Source organism: Macrobrachium nipponense, chromosome 21, assembly GCF_015104395.2.
Source record: "Macrobrachium nipponense isolate FS-2020 chromosome 21, ASM1510439v2, whole genome shotgun sequence".
Lineage (NCBI taxonomy): Eukaryota > Metazoa > Arthropoda > Malacostraca > Decapoda > Palaemonidae > Macrobrachium > Macrobrachium nipponense.
Window position 1 is genome coordinate 57,248,778 of NC_087212.1, and position 20,030 is coordinate 57,268,807.

At 49.0% G+C, this 20,030-nt stretch overlaps 1 protein-coding gene across 3 annotated transcripts in view; it reads left to right on the forward strand.

Moving 5' to 3' along the window:
* The window catches only part of LOC135198047 (transmembrane protein 120 homolog), a 110,901-nt gene that overhangs the window by 44,996 nt on the left and 45,875 nt on the right, over positions 1-20,030 (forward strand). For all 3 annotated transcript variants that reach the window (XM_064225434.1, XM_064225435.1, XM_064225436.1), the window contains one exon: positions 16,455-16,530. In XM_064225434.1, the coding sequence (XP_064081504.1) occupies positions 16,455-16,530 (76 nt within the window). The remainder of the gene's footprint in view (positions 1-16,454; positions 16,531-20,030) is intronic.

Here is a 20,030-nt window from a genome sequence, read left to right on the forward strand (position 1 = left end):
CTCTCCCTTGACACCTCTGGTGACAGATACGTCATCTTCTTTTCTCCCTTGTCAGCTCCCGCATATGGCTCTCTCCCCTTGGGGGACGTGTCCCCCTCCGCCTCTTCGCTTGATTTGTTGAGTGCAGAGGAAGGAGGGTGACACCCCGACCTGGAGTGGTACTCGGGGTCTTTTGTCCGCTCAGGGTGGGATCCTTACCCCTCTGAGCAAACAGGACCCCCCCCCCCCCTCCCCCCCCATCTTGACCCGACTGCTGATTCCTCAGGTGTGTCTGCCTCTGTGGGTGGGGACCTTCAGTAGGTGTGGCACTCGCTGAGCCTTCTGGCACTCCAAGTATTCAGGGGCTCATCCATCATCTTGCTGCAGCCCCGGTCACTCACGGAGTGGAGACAAGGATGACTACGACCGTCTCAACACTGGGTTATGCTGCCCCACCGCACCTGGTGTATACTCAGCATGTGACCACAGGCACCACCTCGGCTGCGGTACAGGCTCCATTGCCGTATGTACCCCAGAGGGAGCTGGTTCCTCCTCCACCTGGTTTTGCTGTCCTCGCTCTGCCCCATGACTTCAAGTGCCCAAAGAGCTCACCCTTGGATCGCCCTCCTGTTGCCATCGCCGTACCTGCTGCCCCTGTTCCTGCCCGTGGAAGTGCTGCCACTCCCGCAGGTCCTTCCGGCCAGGTGGAGTTGGGCCCCGTTGCCACCGCAACTGCCCCAGCTCCAGTGTGGATGGGAGACCTGTCTGCTGTCCTGAGGCAGTTGGCGAAGAAGTCCAAGAACAAGAGGAAGGTGTCGTCGTCTTCTGCCGCCTCTTCCCCTTCGAGTTCCAAGGCCCCCCAGCCGAGGAGGAAGAAGGTGGCCTTACCCCCCCCCCCCAAAGAAGTCTTGCACAGAGACTTCTAAGGGTCTGTCTCGCTCTGGCAGGACAGGTGGGTCTTCCGCTGGTCCTCCCTGTCTCTCTTTCCTCAGGGAAGAAGAAGACAGGGTCTGTGGGGAGTACCTCCGCTCCCGGCTCCAGAGGTTCCACCTCCGGACCGGGAACTGTCTCAGCCGCGTGCTCATGAGTATCACCAAGTGTATGGTCACCTACCGGTGATCGTGCAGCCAAGAACCAGACAACTGAGTACCTTTACCATCAGGATCCAGGCACGGAGGGGAAGGATGGTAAGAGTTGCTTAGGTAACTCTCGCCAGACTGGCAATCGCTCACGCAGCGATCGTCTGGTTCCCAGGTTTGACGTGACTGTCCCACTAGACCGTTCATGTGTCGAGGCTGGGATGAGGTCCCCCTGGTCACCAGGAACAGCCTCGGCTGCTTCTGGGACCGTGGCACATTGTGAGGACGGTGCTCGCTATCACCGCGTTAACGGATGCTACCAGTCACCCGACCGTCGCTCCCACTGGGAACGGATGGCTTGCATGGCTGTTAGCAGCTCCCCTGATGCACGAGACTGATGCTGCCGTTCTCAGTCCAGCGTTTCTCCACAGGGAGACCACTGGTCCAAACCTGCAGCTCAATCACCTGCAGTCCTCCCAGCCTGCCAGCTTTGCTGGTAGGCAGGGTAGGAGCGTCAGGTCTTCCTCACCTGTCCCTTCAATCTCCTCGGGCTACACCGGGAGGAGTAAGGTAAACAGGAGTGACCGTGAGGAATGCGCTTCCTACGTTCCAGCCACAAGAGCCTACGAGCCTGGTTCGGTCTTAGGACTGAGCAGATCGTACGCCCGCCCAAGTGGTTGGAGGAGACCACGAGGGGTCTGGCGAGGTTCTTCCTCCTGAAGGAAGAATGTCTCGGGAAGTGATCAGCCTGGATGGATCTGGCGGTCTATCTCCTCAGGACGCGATCACCCCCAAGATACAGAGGTCATTGCGCTGATTCGTCAGCACAACGACCTTGGGGAAGGATCGGTGGTTGCTCCCTCTGACCCTCCATCAAGGTTGGAGTTGTTCTGGGGTCCTAAAAAGGAACCCAGAGCGATGGTGGGACTACCCTGGTCTTCCTTGGCCAATGGTGTGTTGGACCAAGTGAACGCCCTTGTCTCCAGACAAGAGGCCTCACTCAGAGCCAGCAGACCGGACAAGCTGCTTCCCCCTCCTCTGCCTCGTCAGTGGCGCCTCTACATGCCTTCGGTAGACCCATTGAAGACCAAGCAGGTTGACCTGGAGCTAGCTCGTCTAACTCCGGGAGTGCCTCTACATCACTTCCTCTCTGAGAACCTCTGGTTCTTGCAGCAAGAAGTATCGGCCCTGGAATCCACTGCCATGGCAGCTTTCCAGGCCGTCTCCTGGCTGGATCTGTGGTCCCTCACGGTATCCAGAGTCGCAGCCTCCTCGGGAGCTATCATTCCTGAGGAGGACTCGACGTTCGGGAGACTCTGCTAGTCTGGAAGTAGGGCCATCTCCCACCTTGCCCACCAGACGGCCAACCTGGTTTTGAGGAGACGGGACGCAGTCCTGACTGGAGTAACCAGAGCGGCCGGTCGAGAGGTGATGTTGAGTCTACGCAATGGACCGTTGCTGGGTCCTCCTCTCTCTTCCCCAGAGAGATGGTGGACAGTGCGGTGGAAAAGCGGAGAGCTGAGGACAGTGACCGCTTAGTACACCAGGCAGTTACGAAGACTTCTGAGCAGTCTTGTTCAACTGCGGCTAAGCCTCAAAGCTTAGCTAGCGCTTCCTCCGCTCCCAAGACATCAGCACCATCGAGGGTAGCGTGAAGAAAGACCCAGCCTTCCTCTTTCGCTTTGAGAGGTGAACATCAGCCCTCCTCTCAAGCCGCCTCTTCTCACAGGAAGGGGTCTAAGAGGAAGGGGAAGAGAGGGAATCGCTAGGGATGGCGTTCCCCCTTAACTGCTGCTGGAAGTGGGGGGTGCCTGGCGAGCCATTGGGCAACTTTGCAGCGCTATGGAGCCAAGACCTGGGTAGTGGATATCCTTCGGAAGGGATACCTACTGCCCTTCGAGTCGAGACCACCCCTCACCTCACACCCGGTCCATCTTCAGACGTACGTCCCAGGTTCTGCCATGGACGTAGCACTGACACGAAGTAAAGACCATGCTGAGCAAAGGAGCTGTGGAGATTGTGCGAGATCAGTCGCTGGGTTTCTACAGCCAACTTTTCCTGGTGGAGAAGTCTAGGGGGGCTGGAGACTGGTGATAGATCTCTCTCCCTTGAACCGTTTCGTTTGCCAGACTCGGTTCATGATGGAAACGGCACTCTCAGTGCTTGTCGTGATCGGTCACCTGTCGTCACTAGAAAAGTTAGTCCCTCACAGGCGTCTTCACCTGCGGTCTCTTCATTGGAGACTAAAGGAGTGTTGGTCACAGGCACGGGATCCACAATCCTTCCTGGTTCCTCTCACGGAGGAAGTAAGGGAGGACCTGGCCTGGTGGGTAGACGACAGGAACTTCTTAATAGGAGTGCTCTGTGCTCCCCCTCTGGAGATGCTTCTGTTCTCAGACGCATTGACCGAGGCTTGGGGCGTACACCTGGAAGAGTTGCTGGTTGCAGGAGGGGAACCATCATGACAGGCACCTTCACATCAACTTCCTGAAACTCAAGGCTGTGTTTCTCGCATTCCAAGAGTTCCGGGAATGACTGATGGGACACTCGGTGGTATTGATGAGCGACAACACCATGGTAGTGGCATGCGTCAACAAACGGGGGCCTAGTGTCCCTCCCGTTGCACCAGTTGATGATGCAGGTGCACGAATGGACTGTCAGCCAGATACATTCCAGGCAAGAGGAATGTAGTGGCAGACAAGCTCAGCTGCCAAAATCTGGTGATTGGGACTGAATGGTCTCTTCACCCAGACATGGCGGAAAGGCTCTTCAACCTGTGGGGGCATCCAGTAGTGGATCTGTTTGCCATACGGCACAAACAGAAAACTTCAAGTTTGATCCTGGTGGCACCCAAATGGCCTCAAGCCATTTGGTATCTGGACCTGCTGGCTCTTCTCTCGGAGGCACTGCGAGAGATTCCCTCTTGGCACAACCTGCTATGTCAACCACATGTAGCACGGTACCAGGCAGTACATTCCCTGTGTCTTCACAGCTGGCGGATATCCACCATCTCTTGCGAGCAAGAGGCTTTTCTCGCCAAGCAGCAACAGAGATGGCTGGATACCTCAGACAGTCCTCTGTAGCAGTATACCAGAGAAAGTGGTCCGTCTTCTGTGGTTGGTGTCATAGACGGGGTCTCTCTCCGCTCAGAGCCACTATTCAGCAGGTAGCGGATTTCCTCATATTTCTTCGCCAAGAGAAGCTCCTCTCTGTCTCTGCAGTCACCCTGGCCCTAGTCCTTAAGCTGCGAGTTGATATTTCCTCCTCCATGGAAATATTTCTCCTAATGAGGAGCTTTGAGAGGTCTTGCCCACCCAGGGAACTCAGGCCCCCGGAATGGGATGTGACTCTTGTCTTAAGGAGTTTGACTCATAGACCCTACAAGCCTCTCCGAGAGTCCTCAGACAGGGATCTGACCCTAAAGACTGTCTTTCTGCTGGCCCTGGCATCGGCGAAGAGAGTAGGAGAACTTCACGGTCTTTCCTTTGATGTTAAACACTCAAGGGGATGGTGATCGGTTACTCTCGATTTTGTCCCGGATTTCATAGCGAAAACTCAGAACCCTTTGGTTCCTGACGCCAGGTTCAAGTCCTTCACGATCCCCTCCCTAGAGGACTTAACTGGTATTGATACGGAAGAGATGCTGCTTTGTCCTGTGAGGGTGCTACAACGCTATCTGAAGAAAACTTGACACCTCAGGCCTCTTTGTTAGCACTGGGTTGACCAAGAAAAAAGTGTCCAAGAACACTGTTTCTTTCTGGCTTCGTGAGGTAATCAGGAAAGCGTATGACTCCGAGAGGAGTGCCGACTCCAGTACCTTTCATCTGAGAGCCCATGAAGTTAGAGGCGTTGGTCCAACCCTTGTATTCCGCAAGAACTTGTCCGTCACACAGGTGCTGAAGACGTGTGTGGTCCAACCAGACCACCTTCACCTCCTCCTACCTTCGAGATATTGCCCATAGGTCCTAGGACACTTTTTTCTTGGGACCCGTGGTGGCTGCTCAACAAGTTGTGTAGCTTACCCAGCTCCTTTACAGGACAAGGTAGCATCTTGTCCTTGTGATATCTCATGAATGGAGAGTGAATGAGTGTGACTGGCTCCTCTTCCTCCTCTTTTCTTACCTCTCCCTGCGGGCAGAGGGTAGCGGCCGTCACAACAATGGACAGGATGACGATGCAGGTAAGCTATGTAACCAAGCCCCATTCTATCCCTTTCATTAGGGATAGAAGCGTTTATCCATCCCTTCCCTAGCAAGGGGGGAACGACTTAGCAAATAACCTCATTCTGTTTCTGTCGTCCTCGCTGTAAACATTGGATATTTGCGGCAGCTTTTCCTCATTTACTGGTTATCCAACTGTATGTCAGTGATGTACTATTATCACTGATTTTGAGTAACCTTCAAGCTTATAACTTTCAGAATCAGGATTTTATTATTAAGATATGATTCAAGTTTATCAGTTTTTGCAAATTAACTATTTCCTTGATTTCTACTTTGTAAGGGTTCCACGTTGGCCGAGTGCATTTTGAGCTCGGCTACCAATCCGGTGGTCCGACGTTCGATTCTCAGCTCGGCCAACGTGGAGTCAGAGGAATTTATTTCTGGTGATAGAAATTCATTTCTCGATACAATGTGGTTCGGATCCCACAATAAGCTGTAGGTCTCGTTGCTAGGTAACCAATTAGTTCCTGGTCACGTGAAAATATCTAATCCTTCGGGCCAGCCCTAGGAGAGCTGTTAATCAGCTCAGTGGTCTGGTAAAACTAAGATACAGTGGACCCCCCGTATTTGCGTTCTCCGGATTCGTGGACTCACACATTCGCGGATTTCTCTCGGGAACGTTTCCCCGCATTATTCGCGGAAAATTCGCACATTCGCTGTATTTTTCTATGAGAAATATCCACAAATTCCTGGTTTTTGTGATCAATTTCATCATAAAATGCACTTTTTGTGATAAAACTATTAAAAAAACCAAGTATGAAAATTTTTAGTGGTTTTTCTTAAGTTTTAACTAACAAAATAGGCTGTTTTTATCGCTTTTATAGGGGTTCCAAACTTTCGCGGATTCTAACTATTCACGGGGGGGGGTTTGGTACACATCCCCCGCGAATACGGGGGGAACACTGTATACTCAAAGTAGAAAATATGCTACTTTATGCCACATAGCCTAGCATAGTTGGGCTATAGACTGTTTGCATGAATACAGATAACTTACACAGTCTAGCATGAACAGCAAAAGTTAGTTAAAAATATTGCCTGAAGAATGGTTGACTTTTCAATGAGTAGTGTAATAAGACACATAAACATTGCATTTGGCACAGGACTGATAGTTTTCAGTAATGAAATACTTATCTGCAAGTCTCAAGTAATATTTGTTAGGAGTTGAGTTTGTCTGTATGATGTTACTTTGTGTACTTCAAACATTTGTTAGTATAGAATTAATTAAACATCATCTTATTACACTGTCTTTGCAGAGAACTGAATAAGTGTAAGGGCAGAATATATTAATGAGAGAAATTGTGCGTGTTTTGGTTGTGCTGGGCTTTTCGAAGAATTTATATTCTTGACAGCTGAAAATCGGCTCCAGGCACCCAGGAGCACTCATCAGCTTCCGATTTCTTAGCTTATGAGCTACCAGCTCGTTTGACACCCTGGTGCTATGTACAACTTGAGAATACCCAGCATCTGGCGCCAGCTCCCGATTGTCTGGCACGAACTCTCCCCGCATCAAAATTTTTCTCTCTTGCTACTAGCCTTCTAATTTCACATAAGTGACTTACCAAACAATTACATTAGCTGTACGCTTTCTTACCAGGCAGTCGAAAATTCAAATTCCTGGTACTGCTGAGCTTTAGACTTCAATTCGTTTTCTGCCGGCCACGGGGTAACACCGGTGGTTTGTTGTTGCAGTCAACTTTCGTCGCCATTGTGGACTTTTTCTTTTTGGTGATGTACAATTTCTTGGTTGGCTTTTTTACTTCATCAGGTAGCTGCCTAGTTATTAGCAAGTTATAACGAAGATGTCTGATGCTAGTTCTTCTTCAGTTAGGTTTTGCAGCGGTGGGTGCAAAACTAGATTAGCTAAACTATGTTACGATCCGCAATCCAAATGTGTTAATTGTAAGGGTCAGTGCAGTAGCAAGGAATTAACTTGTGATGAGTGCCGTAGTTTAGATGAACAAGGTTGGAAGACTTTTCAAACTCATTTGGATAAGATGGACAAAGATAGGAAGAGGAAATCAGCTCTTAGAGCAGGTAGTAAAACTAGAGTAGAGACAACTCCCGTGCCTTTAGAGGCAAACAAACCGTCACTATTTTCTCCACTTCTATCGAATATTTCACCTATTGATAGTCCTCCAGCTTCAGTACCAATTACTCCAGACCAGGTATCTCATGTTTCCGATCCCAACACCATTTCCTTGTTAGAGTCCAAGATGGACAAGAAATTTGAGTTCTTGGCAAAATCCGTTATGGATTTGGGTATGTCGTTTCGTGCATTCGTAGAGAAGTCAAGTGAAAAGGCCAATGTTAGGCCAAGTGTCAGTGTCAGTGTCGTGTCCAAGGAGGCGGGTGTCCGTTCCCCCTGTTCTCCTAGATGAAGGTCACTGTCATACTCCCCAGCTCCCGGGAGAAGACATACCGGAGGTCGAAGGGAGACTGGGGGAGTTTGCCCACAGTCAGTCGCCGACTCCGTTGATGTCGAATCGCGAGTGCCCAGAAAATGCCGCTGGAAAGGCGTAGATATCAGTGACGCGCAGTTGTCGTCTGACTCAGTACAGTCGCCTGTGTTGAGGCAAAAAGTGTGGAGTGATTTAGTGTCGCGTCCATTGAAGAGACATGCCCAGCATACGAGAGGGATGTCGCCGCCTGTTAAGAAATCCAAGGAGCACTGGAGTCCACAACCTTCCTGCAGTTTCGCACCGGACCAGTTTTTCCGGGAAGATCATCAGTCCTCTTCGGATAGCGTAACTTCGGACGGAGTCAGACGCTCACGTGCGTTACAGCGCTCGCGCGCTTGCAAGACTGCCTCGCCTCGTTGTGTATCGATAGGAGTTTCGACTCGTTCGCCTCATTCGTCTCGAGATGTTTCGACTTGTTCGCCTCATTCGCCTCGAGATGTTTCGACTTGTTCGCCTCATTCGCCTCGAGCTGCTTCGACTTGTTCGCCTCATACGCCTCGACCTGTTTCGACTCGTTCGCCTCATTCGCCTCGAGCTGCTTCAACTTGTTCGCCTCATACATCTCGTGTTGTTTTGACTCCCAGTCTTTCGTTTTCGAAGAAGAGCCGTACGACAGCCGCGACTTCGTCTTCGCCTAAGGATGATGCGAAGGCCAAACCCTTGCTAGAGGATTCCGCTTTGGGTACCTTTAAACATCAACTTCAAGAACTGATGGTCTTTTTTTAAGAAGACAACGAGCCAGATGGAAGAGGAAGACGGGGTATCGGCCGTCCTGTCGGAAGAAGAAACTCAAGACCAGGATTCGAAGCCCTCTTCTGCTTATTCTAGTCTGTTAAGGTTTCTTTTACAGACTTATCCAGATTTTTTTTAACCAGCTTCGCCTTCTTCACCTCCGTCGATGTTTGTGAAGGATAGGAGATCAGCGCCTTCGGGGTTACCGAAACCAGTTCTTTCTCAGTCCTCGAAGAAAGCACTGAAGGAAGTAGAAGAGTGGCTTGCTAAGGAGAGGGAGTCAGGCAAGGCTTCGTTCGCTTTTCCTCCGTCGAAGCTGCTGAATAAAACCTACAGGTTTTATGCGACAGGAGAAGTTCCTTCTTTGGGAGTTTCTGCCTCCTCCCAAGGAGACTTCTTCGGTCTTGTGGACTCAAACAGAAGAGCAGCGTACTCGGCTGCGAAAGTGTTGTTCTCTTCACCTGAGTTGGATCACCTGGTGAAGAACTTATACAAGTTGATCGAAGTCTTCAGTTTTCTGGATTGGACTATTGCAGCGTTAGCCAGGAAAATTGAAGATTGCCAGTCTCTAGATGAGGATTTTTCTGCCGACTGGCTCAATGTTTTGTCCTTTGCAGACAGGGCAGTGAGAGATGGTTCAGGGGAATTGGCTGCCCTATTCACTATGGGAGTACTAAAGAAAGAACGGTAGTGCTCCTTCACATCTCGAGGAGTAACCAAGAACCAAAAATCGGCTTCGTTGTTCTCCCCCCTGAGTAAATCTCACCTGTTTCCAGAAGAAACCATTAAGCATGTGCTGTCGGACCTCGAGAAAAAGTTCACCAATGATGATCTCTTTCAGTCAGCGAGAAGACCTAAGGAAATTCCAGCGACAGGAGCCAAAGCTTCTCCTCTACAAAAACATTCCTTTTGAGGAGGTAAGTCGAGGTGGCAGCAGAGACCAAGAACAAATCTACGAACCACCTCCAAGTCTACCAAGAAACCTTCATTTAAGACAGAGAAATGATCGGAAGGTCATTCACACACCTGTGGGGGCAAGACTCCACGACTACTGGGAGGAATGGAGTCGAAGAGGAGCAGAACAGTCGGTAATTCAGGTGCTTCGAGAGGGATATGTGATCCCTTTTATGCATGATCCATCACTGTACAATACACCTGTCTGTTTGACAGCATACTCGACAGGATCAACAAGAGCTTTGCCTTTAGCCAAAGAAGTAGAGCAGCTCATCAATAAAGAGGCCATAGAGGAAGTAACAGACACGAACTACCCAGGGTTTTACAACAGGCTCTTCATAGTCCCCAAGGCATCAGGGGGATGGAGACCTGTGTTGGACGTAAGCGCTCTGAACCTCTTTGTCCGGAAGACAAAATTCCGAAAGGAAACCAGTCGATCAGTAATGTCAGCCTTCCAACCGGGCGACTGGATGGTATCTCTTGACATGAAGGATGCATACTTCCATGTCCCCATCCATCAGGACTCCAGGAAGTTCCTGAGATTCGTCTTCAAGAAGAGTCTTCCAGTTCAGAGCCCTCTGCTTCGGTCTGTCAACCGCCCCTCAAGTATTTACTCGGATTCTCGCTCCTCTGGGAAAGTGGCTGCATTTGATGGGGATCAACACAGCTTTTTACTTAGATGACTGACTCCTGAGAGCCAGATCCAGGCGTCAGTGTGTGAAGGACTTGGAGAAGACACTTACTTTGACACAACAATTGGGTATCATAGTAAACAAGAAGTCCCAATTGATTCCAACTCAGAGGATTCTCTATTTAGGGATGATACTAGACACTCTAGCTTTACGGGTTTTTCTCTCCCCCTGGCTTCAGTGGAGAGTTTTGTCAGGTTAGGACGCCTACACATGAGGCCGCTTCAGTTCTTCCTGAAAGCAAATTGGTCTCGGAAGACACAGTCGGACTCAATAGTTTTCCCCCTGACGGAAGAGATAAAGATGGATCTTCGTTAGTGGCATTCGAGGGAAAGATTACAGTTCTTCTCAGATGCCTCAGACAGCGGATGAGGAGCCCTCCTAGGAGACAAGAGAGTGTCAGGTCTGTGGACAGAACAAGAAAAGACCTTAACACATCAATGGGAAGGAATTGAAGGCCATCCTCTTAGGGCTACAAGCGTTCGACCACTTAGTCACCGGAGGAAACGTAGCGGTCTACTTGGACAACACCACAGCGTTGTCATATGTACGGAAGCAGGGAGGGACCCACTCGTTCTCTCTCAACAAGATAGCCAAAGATCTCCTTACCTGGACGAACGAGAAGAGGATCACCCTTTTTCCAAGATTCGTGCAAGGGAGAATGAACGTACTTGCAGACGAACTGAGTTGGGTAAATCAGGTGTTACCAACAGAATGGACTCTGAACGAGAGTGTGTGTCAGGACCTCTGGAAGCTTGGGGAAGACCATTGATAGATCTGTTCGCTACATCGAGGAACAATTGCCTTTCCATTTTCTGTTCTCCGATTCCAGAACCACTAGCATGGAGAACAAATGCGATGCTGCTAGTTTGGACAGGACTGGACGTTTACGCTTTTCCTCCCTTCGGGATGATAAGAGAGGTCTTAAACAAGCTTCAATCACACCAGAATGTGACAATGACCCTAATGGCGCCATTCTGGCCCAGGAGAGAGTGGTTCCCGGACCTTCTCAATCTGCTGGTGGATTTTCCCAGACTACTTCCACAAAATCCATCGCTTCTCAGACAACCCCATTTCAACCGATATCACCAAGGGTTGTCCGCTCTGGCCCTGACAAGATTCAGACTGTCAGGAACCCGGTCAGAGCAAAAGGGTTTTCGCGAAGGGCGTCAGAGGCTATTGCTAGCTGCAGAAGAAGCTCTTCTGCCAAGCTCTACCAGTCCAAGTGGAGAGTTTTTAGGTCATGATGCAGACGACATAGCATCTCTTCTTCTGAGACATCTATATAACAGAAATTGCAGAATTTTTGTTATTTCTGAGGGACACCAAGAAGTTGGCCACTTCAACTATTAAAGGATATAGGGCCATGCTTTCATCGGTTTTCAAGCATAGAGGCCTCGACATTTCATCAAATCAGGACATCAGTGACCAGATCAGATCCTTTAGTTCCTCCAAGATTTTCAAGCCTGAAGAAGTGTAATGGAACTTGGATGTAGTTTTAAGGAGGCTCAACGGCCCCCAATTCAAACCATTGAATTCTGCAACCTTGAGGGATGTAACTAGGAAGACACTATTCCTTGTCGCCTTAGCCACAGCGGGAAGAGTAAGCGAGTTGCAGGCGATGAGTAAGGAAGTGGGTTTCGCCCAGGGGAATGCAGTTTGCTCTTATGTAACAGACTTTCTTGCTAAAAATGAGGATCCTTCAAATCCTTGGCCCCGTTCTTTCAAGATAAAGAACCTAACGGACTTAGTCGGGTCGGAAGATGAGGAACGTACATTGTGTCTGGTCAGAGCCATCAGACACTACCTGACTAGGACAGAAACTGTGAGAGGAGAGGAGAGCCGACTCTGGTGCTCGGTGAAAGACCCGTCTCAGCCTCTTTCAAAGAATGCAATGTCCTTTTTCCTGAGGAGTTTGATCCGAGAAGCGCATGCTCAAACTCAGGAACATGCTCTTAGGGTGCTGAAAGTGAAGACGCATGAGATTCGTGCCGTAGCAACGTCATTGGCTTTCAGACAGAATATGTCTCTATCCTCCATTATGCAAACTATGTTCTGGAGGTCGAAATCGGTGTTTGCATCGCACTATTTGAAGGAGGTAGAAAATACTTACGAAAACTGCTTTAGATTGGGACCGTTGTCAGTAGCAGGAATGGTGTTGGGAGAGGAAACAAAGGTGGACTCGGTTTTTTCCCTCTACTATCTCCTCGCCTTGAATTTGAGGTTTTTTGAGTTTGTGGGAAGCCTGGGGGTACATGTTCCTGAAGTACCCACCAGTCCTTATATCTGGTTAAAGGTACCATATGGTTTTTAGTGTAGGTGATGGTTTTTTTGTATGGTTTTTTATCTGGTCTTTTTGCCCAGGGCAAGGGCAAATTATTGTTGCTTTTTGTCAGTCATCGGTGAACTTCCATGATTGCAAAAATCCCACCATTAGTAGGGACAACCCTGGCCTTTACTGCCACATCTCCTACATGTGATGAGAGCGCCGACCAGAGGCAGTATCTACCTGTAGCTGCTCTCTCACAAGGTAAGATACTGCAGACATTATATATAATGTGAGCACATGACTGTTATTTTTATTCAGAAAGCTGTCCATATACCCACCTTCCGGGTAATGTGAAAATGATATTTTAATGATAAAATAAGGTTTCACATATACTTACCAAACAATTACATTAGCTGTACGCTTTCTTCCTGGCAGTCGAAAATTCAAATTCCTGGCGGCGGTAGCAGTGCTGCCATTGTTCGTGTAGGTGATACAGATCCCGCCCACTTTCGGGAATACCTGGTAATGCTGAGCTTTAGACTTTAATTCGCCGAGCCGCAACATCCATCTGTGGGAAGGAGGGAGAGGGCTCTGATTATGTAATTGTTTGGTAAGTATATGTGAAACCTTATTTTATCATTAAAATATCATTTTTCCACTTGCTCCCATGCCTGGCTCCCTCGCTTTCTTCCCATGCCATTTCCAGTCATATTGAAGTGTTATGCAGTGAAGGTGTCTACTCGTCCCCTGATGCTCCTAGACTGAAGGTCCCTGTCAAACTCCCCTAAACCTGATAGGAGACATACTGGAAGTCCAAGGGAGGTCGAGGGGGTTACACACGGGTATTTACCCCAGTCCCAGGTATCAACAGACAGCCACTGGAAAGGTGTTTTACTGGACATGTAGTGAAGGGTGTGACTATCCAGCCCCTCGAACTCCTAAACCCAATCTCTGTCAGACTCCCATGCACTTGAGAGGAGGTATACTGAAGCCCATGGGAGTCTGAAGGAATTTTGTTGGTGCCCCCAGGTAGTTACTACTGCTAAGTTGATCCTGCTGTCCGCAGGTCTCAATGGACAACCATGAGAAAGGTGTCCATAAAGGTGTCCATAGTAATGTGCTTTCTTTATTCTCTAGGGATACAAATCCCAGTATGAACAGTTATGGATCCCGATGTTGACAAGAGGTACACATGGTGTTTTTTTTTAGGATCCCAGTGTGGACAAGTGGTGTTGATGGCGCTTTTCGGGCATATCTCTGCTTTTGTAGAGATACGTATATATATCGTCTAGTTGTGGAGCGCCAGTAATTGATGCCAAAAAATGTTCTTCCAATCTAAGTGCCCAGCAGTGCCAGAGTGGACAGAGTCAACGTGCCCAGTGGCCAAGTTCCTGGTGTCCAAGTTTCCACCTGTATCCCAGTGTCCGAGGGCCCAGTGGGCATAGAGCATCCATCTCTGAATGTCCAGTGTCCAAGCGCCCTAGTGTCCGAGCGCCCAGTGTCTGATTGTCCTCCTTTATGTTTGGCCCCATCTGTCAGGCATCCAGCACTAACCTGTTAGGGCCCAGCTCAAGTTCCTCTTTGGCTCAGCACCTGACTTTTTAAGAACACAGTTGTTCTACCTTGTGTGCCAGTTCAATTTACACAGGGACCAAGTCTACCCCTGGATAAGGACATCTGTGTCCGAGCTTGTAAGCTTGTTGGTGGAAGCTTCCTCCTTTGGTTCTTCCCTAGTCATCCAAGAAGTCTTTCAAGAATGAATTGGGCTTTTGTTTAAAGGAACAAGACAAGTCTTTTGTCTTTCGTCTTTCACCCCTCTAGTGCCTGGACAGATCTTAACCTTCTTGTCAAGTTTTTTGGAAGCCCTAATTTTTTTGACTGACAGCAGTAGCACTGGCTAGTCATCCTTCGGATTTTCTGTCTCATCTCTTGGAATTCAGGCTTTTCTGTTTGCCATAGAATCACTGTACCTTTCAGTTAGTGTGGGACCTTAGGTTTCTTGTTTGACTTTTATGAATAAATAAATCATATGTTAGATCGATTGTATGTATGTTTGCATGTGTGGTTGTGTTTTTTTGTAATTTTAGTGTTATAATTTAATTTTTATTTATTTTTCAAAGATGTTTATGCGCTGAATGGCCTCACGGTTCCAGCGCTTGGCCTAGTGCCAAAAATTTTATAAGAATAAATAAATAAATACTCAAGACTCTCGTGCATACAAAATCGTCCTCCAGTTTTTATCCAACTCAAAAGATTGTGGCAAAGACTGTAAATAATGTAAAGTTCTTCACAGCTACTGAAGATATTCAGGTTGATGATTGCCGTATTCTGCTTCCTGTCTTCTTGCAGTTTCGCTCTTTGTTGAATGACCTTAATTGGGCTCCAAACAAGAAGAGAAGTGCTTTCCACCTTCTTTCAAACTTTTCATAACTGTCCCAGGTATTATTTTCCACCACATATTGTTTGGCACATTATTTTGTTCTATATGAAGGTGTTGTCAAAATCCACACAAGGCATTATCAATTTTATTAGTGTCAAGTCCGCACGGATATCAATGTGTCCACACGGCTGGCTTATACGTATTTGCAAAGTCAGCAGGTAGTTTGCATGGTTGTCTGCAATTCAGCGCATTGATCTAAAGTTCACTCATTTTTCTATGCGTCCGAAAGGTCATCAGCGAAAGGCATGTCCCACAGCCCCCTTTCTTTTTACTTCGATTAGAAGACATAGTTCAATAGAGAAGAACCAGACAGCCCCTTCTTTCAATCTTCATGGTTATTGAATGAAAACCTTAGAGATGCAGGAAGCACTGATCCTTGTCCCCTTCGAACTCTGAGAGTATCTTTGGCCCTTCATACGGGACAGTCTTCCCAGCTTGAGAATCTGTGCTTTGGCCTCTTTACAGCAAAAGTCCTCTTTGGAGTCATCACTCTTCTTGTATTTGAATTTATTTTTTCAGGGCATGAATATTGGTCCTCACCTGGACGGCTGACTTCTTCAATCCCCTTCAGTGGAAGTGCTCAAAGGTTTTTTGAACAGAGTCCACCTGCTAGCCATTGGTTAACTCCACTGCAAAACTTCTACTGACAATTTGGTACCTTTCAGATCACTCCTTTGCGGCAAAGCTCCCACTTCTTAACTAACAAGGAACAACAAGCATTGTATTCAATACTAGCAACTTTTTTATTTCGAATTTATTACATGGCTTAATGTCTTGGAGTAAAATATGTCCATGTATCCCAATGGTTTGGAGTAAAACATGTCCATGTATCCCTCCTCCTTTCAGTATGGGAATCAGCTCTGTAATTACTGGTAAGTTACTTACATAAAAATGACATTTTTATAATAAAACGAAATTTTATATAGATACTTACAAAGTACCCCTCCCCTCCCTCTGGTGGACATAAGTATAAACAGAATGTGGTTGTCTGCTAAGTCATCCCTAGTAATATTGCTGTTATTGGGTGGTACTGGTCACCTGTACTAAACAACTGAAACATTGCTCCAGATTTTTAATTTAAGTTGTGCTAGTTAGAAACCATAGCTATGTAATTACTTGGTAAGTATATATAAAACTTTGTTTTATAAATTCATTTTTATACATAAGAGAAAATGTGTTGTTACCTGAGCCAGCATCGCAAATTGGAAAGAAAGCAAATGGAATGAATGTAGGCTATTATGATGGACGGTGAGAACTTGTGCTTATAATATTTAGTATTTTCCTCTGTCTCAGAACCTAAATCCCCCTTATTGCCATCGATTCTAATGGGGAAATTGATCTGTTTACACAATTTCCACGTATGTGACGTCTTTAGGAATGTTAGAAATGTACTACAAATAAAGGAGAGTTTTATGTACTGTTTTCTACTGGTTAGTGAGAGGCTGTTGTCGTGATCTCATTTTGGAGTGCAATTGTAACTGTTTTTAAGATGTAGTTTATGTAAAAGTTCTAGACCATCAGCTTTAATCTGTAATGGAACCTAGTTGCCCTACCAGCTTTTCTGTACAAAAAGTAACTTTTGGGTATTGTTGATCTGTGGTCTTTTAGTATTTAATGAAGATTTTGTTTTCAGGACTGTTGATCTCGTTCACATGTTTCTTTTGGTTTGGTACTACTGTACGTTGACTATCAGAGAGAGCATTCTTAAGGTTAGTAATGACTTTCTTTTATGTAAATATCTTATCAAAATAATGTGTAACTGCTTTGAAGCCTGTACAAACTGAGTTTTGCAGAAAACTTGGCTTTTGATGAAGGGATTTGACAGACTTAATTGGACTTCCAAAGCTTTGTAAGAGCTAAACATGGCTGTAGGAACTCCTATGCTTGTTAGATATGCCTGCTAATGAACACTATTCTGGTTTAGAATTTACTTTCAAGATTCGTATTTTCACTTGAATATTTCCTGGTCATTGTTTTAAAACTTTTCTCCAGAAGTGACAGGTAAATAAATTCCTCATAACTAGATTTTCTTTATTTTAGTTCATGCCCAGATAATGCATATTTGTTTTAAAGCTAAACATAAGCAACTCTGTTGCAGTGTTAGCAAACAGAGAGCTTTTAACTTGAGGTCATCAGGTTGAATATCCCTTAAGCACTGGGAATGATTTCCAAAAAGTTCTTAACTGTATCAGTAATAAGACTTTTTCTGGCTTTGGAATCAAACAGACTACAACATTACGCACCTTATCCTATTGTACGCCACTCTTGGAATGTGACGGCCACCTAGATCACAGAATACTATTTATGTCTAAGGGAGCTGCTCTCTTGTTCTCCCCTTTAAATAGGATTCAGGCATCTTAGGACTAATGGGTTGCAATGAAAAAGCAGTGGTTTATTTTTTTTTTTTATATTAACATACTTTTCAGACAAATCTGTTATTGCTCCGATACGAATACAAACCATCGGTCCTTTACAATAGGAATGTAACTTGCGGCAGCTGGAACCGGTCGTAAGCTTCGAACAAGGGAGTTCGGTAGTTAACTGCTTGTCCAACAGTCCGCGCGACTGGGAGGTGAAGATCCACTTTGCTTTCAGCCGTGCTGGTTGACAGACATGTTCTCCACATCTCTCTGCCCGCCTTTCGTCGTATGCTTTGTGTCTTCTCAAACTTGGTTTGCTTTGTGTGTATGGTAAAATACTGTAAGTACGTGTGCTTTGTATTTTATGACTATTTTGTGAAATGGATTCCCGTGAGCTGGAGACTTTCCCACGCCCCCATCAGCCGCAGAGTTTGCCCTGGTGGAGAGGGCCGTAAGTGTGGGGCCTTCTGCTCCTTCCCAGAAGTGGATCCTCATGAATTGTGTGCTCATTGCCGAGGGTGCGAATGCTCTTGGGCCGAGCCCTGTGATTTGTGTATATCTTGGTCGGAGGAAGCGACGTAAGCCTGCCAGGGAGTCCTCGGAAGGTTCTTCGGTGACTCCCTTGGTCACAGACACATAGTCTTCCTTCCTGCCGACATCTCAGCTTCCGCTCTCAGCTTCCGCGTATGGCTCCTTCCCCTTCGGGGGAGTTTCTCGTTCCTTCTCTTCGCCCGATCTGTTGAGCGTAGAGGAGGGGGCGAGGCACCCTGACATTCAATTGTACTCGGGGTCTTCCGATCGTTCGGGGTGGGTCTTGTCCCCCCCCCCCCCCCACGTACAAGGGGGGAACCCCTCCTACTAACCCGACCTTTGCCTCCTCAGGTGCTCCTGTTGCGGGCGACGACCTCGGCCAGGTATGCTTCTCGCTGGGCCTCCAGGGGACGCCGAGCGTTCGGGTGCTGCTCCAGTCACCCATGGACCGGTGACCACCACCACCATCTCAACCCCGGGGTATGTCTCGCCTCCTCACCTGGTATACACCCAGCATGTCACTACGATAACACCCTCAGCTGCGGTGCAGGCCCCGATTGCTGGTTTCCCAAGGAGGGTCGTGCCACCGCCGCCCGGGTTCGCTGCTCTCGCCTCAGCCCCCAACTTTCAGTGCCCCAAGAGTTCGCCCCTGGACCTTCCACCTGTACCCAGGATGTCGCTGATCGCTGTTCCGCCTCCTGCTGTACCTGACGTTCCTGCCGTGCCTGCCGCTCCTGTCGTGCCTGCCATGCCTGGACCAGCCCCTGTCGATGTCGTTCCTGCCCGTGGTGTTGCTGCCCCAGTCACGGGTCCTTCCGGACAGGTGCAGGCGGGCCGTGTTGCTTCGGCAATAGCCCCAGCTCCGTCCTGGATGGAGGACCTGATGTCTGTCCTGAGGAAGCTGACGAAGAAGTAGAGGAAGAGGAGGAGGGTGACGTCGTCGTCTTTGTCGTCGCCTGCTGCCACCTCTTCCCCTTCGACTTCCAAGGCTTCTAAGCCTAGGAAGAAGAAGGCTGCCTCCCCCCCCCCCCCCCCCCCCCCCCCCCCCCACCCCCCCCCCCCCCCCCCCCCCCAAGAAGTCTCCTTCAGGAACTTCTAAGGGCCCTTCTCACTCCGGTGGGACGGGGGGTTCTTCCGCTGGTCCTCCCGCTCCTTCGGGAGCGGGGCCCGTCTCTCCTTCCGCAAGGAAGAAGAAGACGGGGACCAGAGGGATACCGGCTAACACCGGTACTTACCTTGTTCCTCACCTTGGCTGCTAGGGGTTTCGCGCTACACTAGGTTCCGGCTCGGCCTCTCGTTCGCGAGAGGTACCGAGTGTACGGTCACTTGCAGGTGATCGTATAGCCAAGCCTTAGGCTTCCGAGTTCGCTCGGCGCCAGAACCGAGGCACGGAGCGGAAGACTGGCGGGCGAGAGTCGCTCAGGTGACTCCCGCCAGGCCAGCGATCACTCTTGTAGCGATCCGCAGGTAACCAGGGTTGACGCGATGGTCCCAGACCGGCCGCGGGCTGAGGCTAGGAGGAGGTCCCCTCAATCGGAGGAACCAGCCGAGGTTGGTTCCAGCGGTTCGACGCGCCGTGAGGACAGGCACGGCTTCCACCGCAACAGTGGTCTCTGCAGGTCCCCTGACCGCCGCTCCCATCAAGACCGGGCGGGTAGAGCGACCAGCAGCAGCTCCTCTGACGCATGGGACCTAAGCCGCTGTTCTCGGTCCAGCCGTGCGACCAGGCCTGCAGCTCGATCGCCACCGCGGCTTGGCGATCGCCTGCAGCCCCCCAAGCACACCGGTTCTACCGGTGAGCGAGGGGGGAGTGTCAGGTCTTCTTCTCCGATCCCTTCAACTTCCTCGGGTTACGCCGGGAAGAGCGAGGCGATCCGGAGTGATCGTGAGGAACGGTCCCACCACAACGCCCTACGAGCCAGGCACAGTCTTAGGATCGACCAGGTCGTATGCGCAAGTGGCAGGATGAGACCAGGAGGGGTCTGTCGCTGTTCCTCCTTCCGAAGGAGTAGGGTCTCGAGAGGCGTTCTTGTTGGAGGGACTTGACGGTCCTACTCCACAAGACGCAGTCACTCCCGAGATCCAGAGGTCGTTTGCAGAGGTTATTGCACTGATTCGTCAGCACAACGACCTCAGGGAAGGATCGCCGCTCCCACCTTCTGAGCCCACGTCCCGGCTCGAGTCGTTCTGGGGTCCTAAGAAGGAACCCAAGACGACGGTGGGTCTGCTGCGATCAGCTCTGGCTGACTCGGTGCTGGGCTAGGTGGACTCGCTTATGTCTGGACTGGAGGGTTCACTAAAGTCCGGCAGGTTTTCCA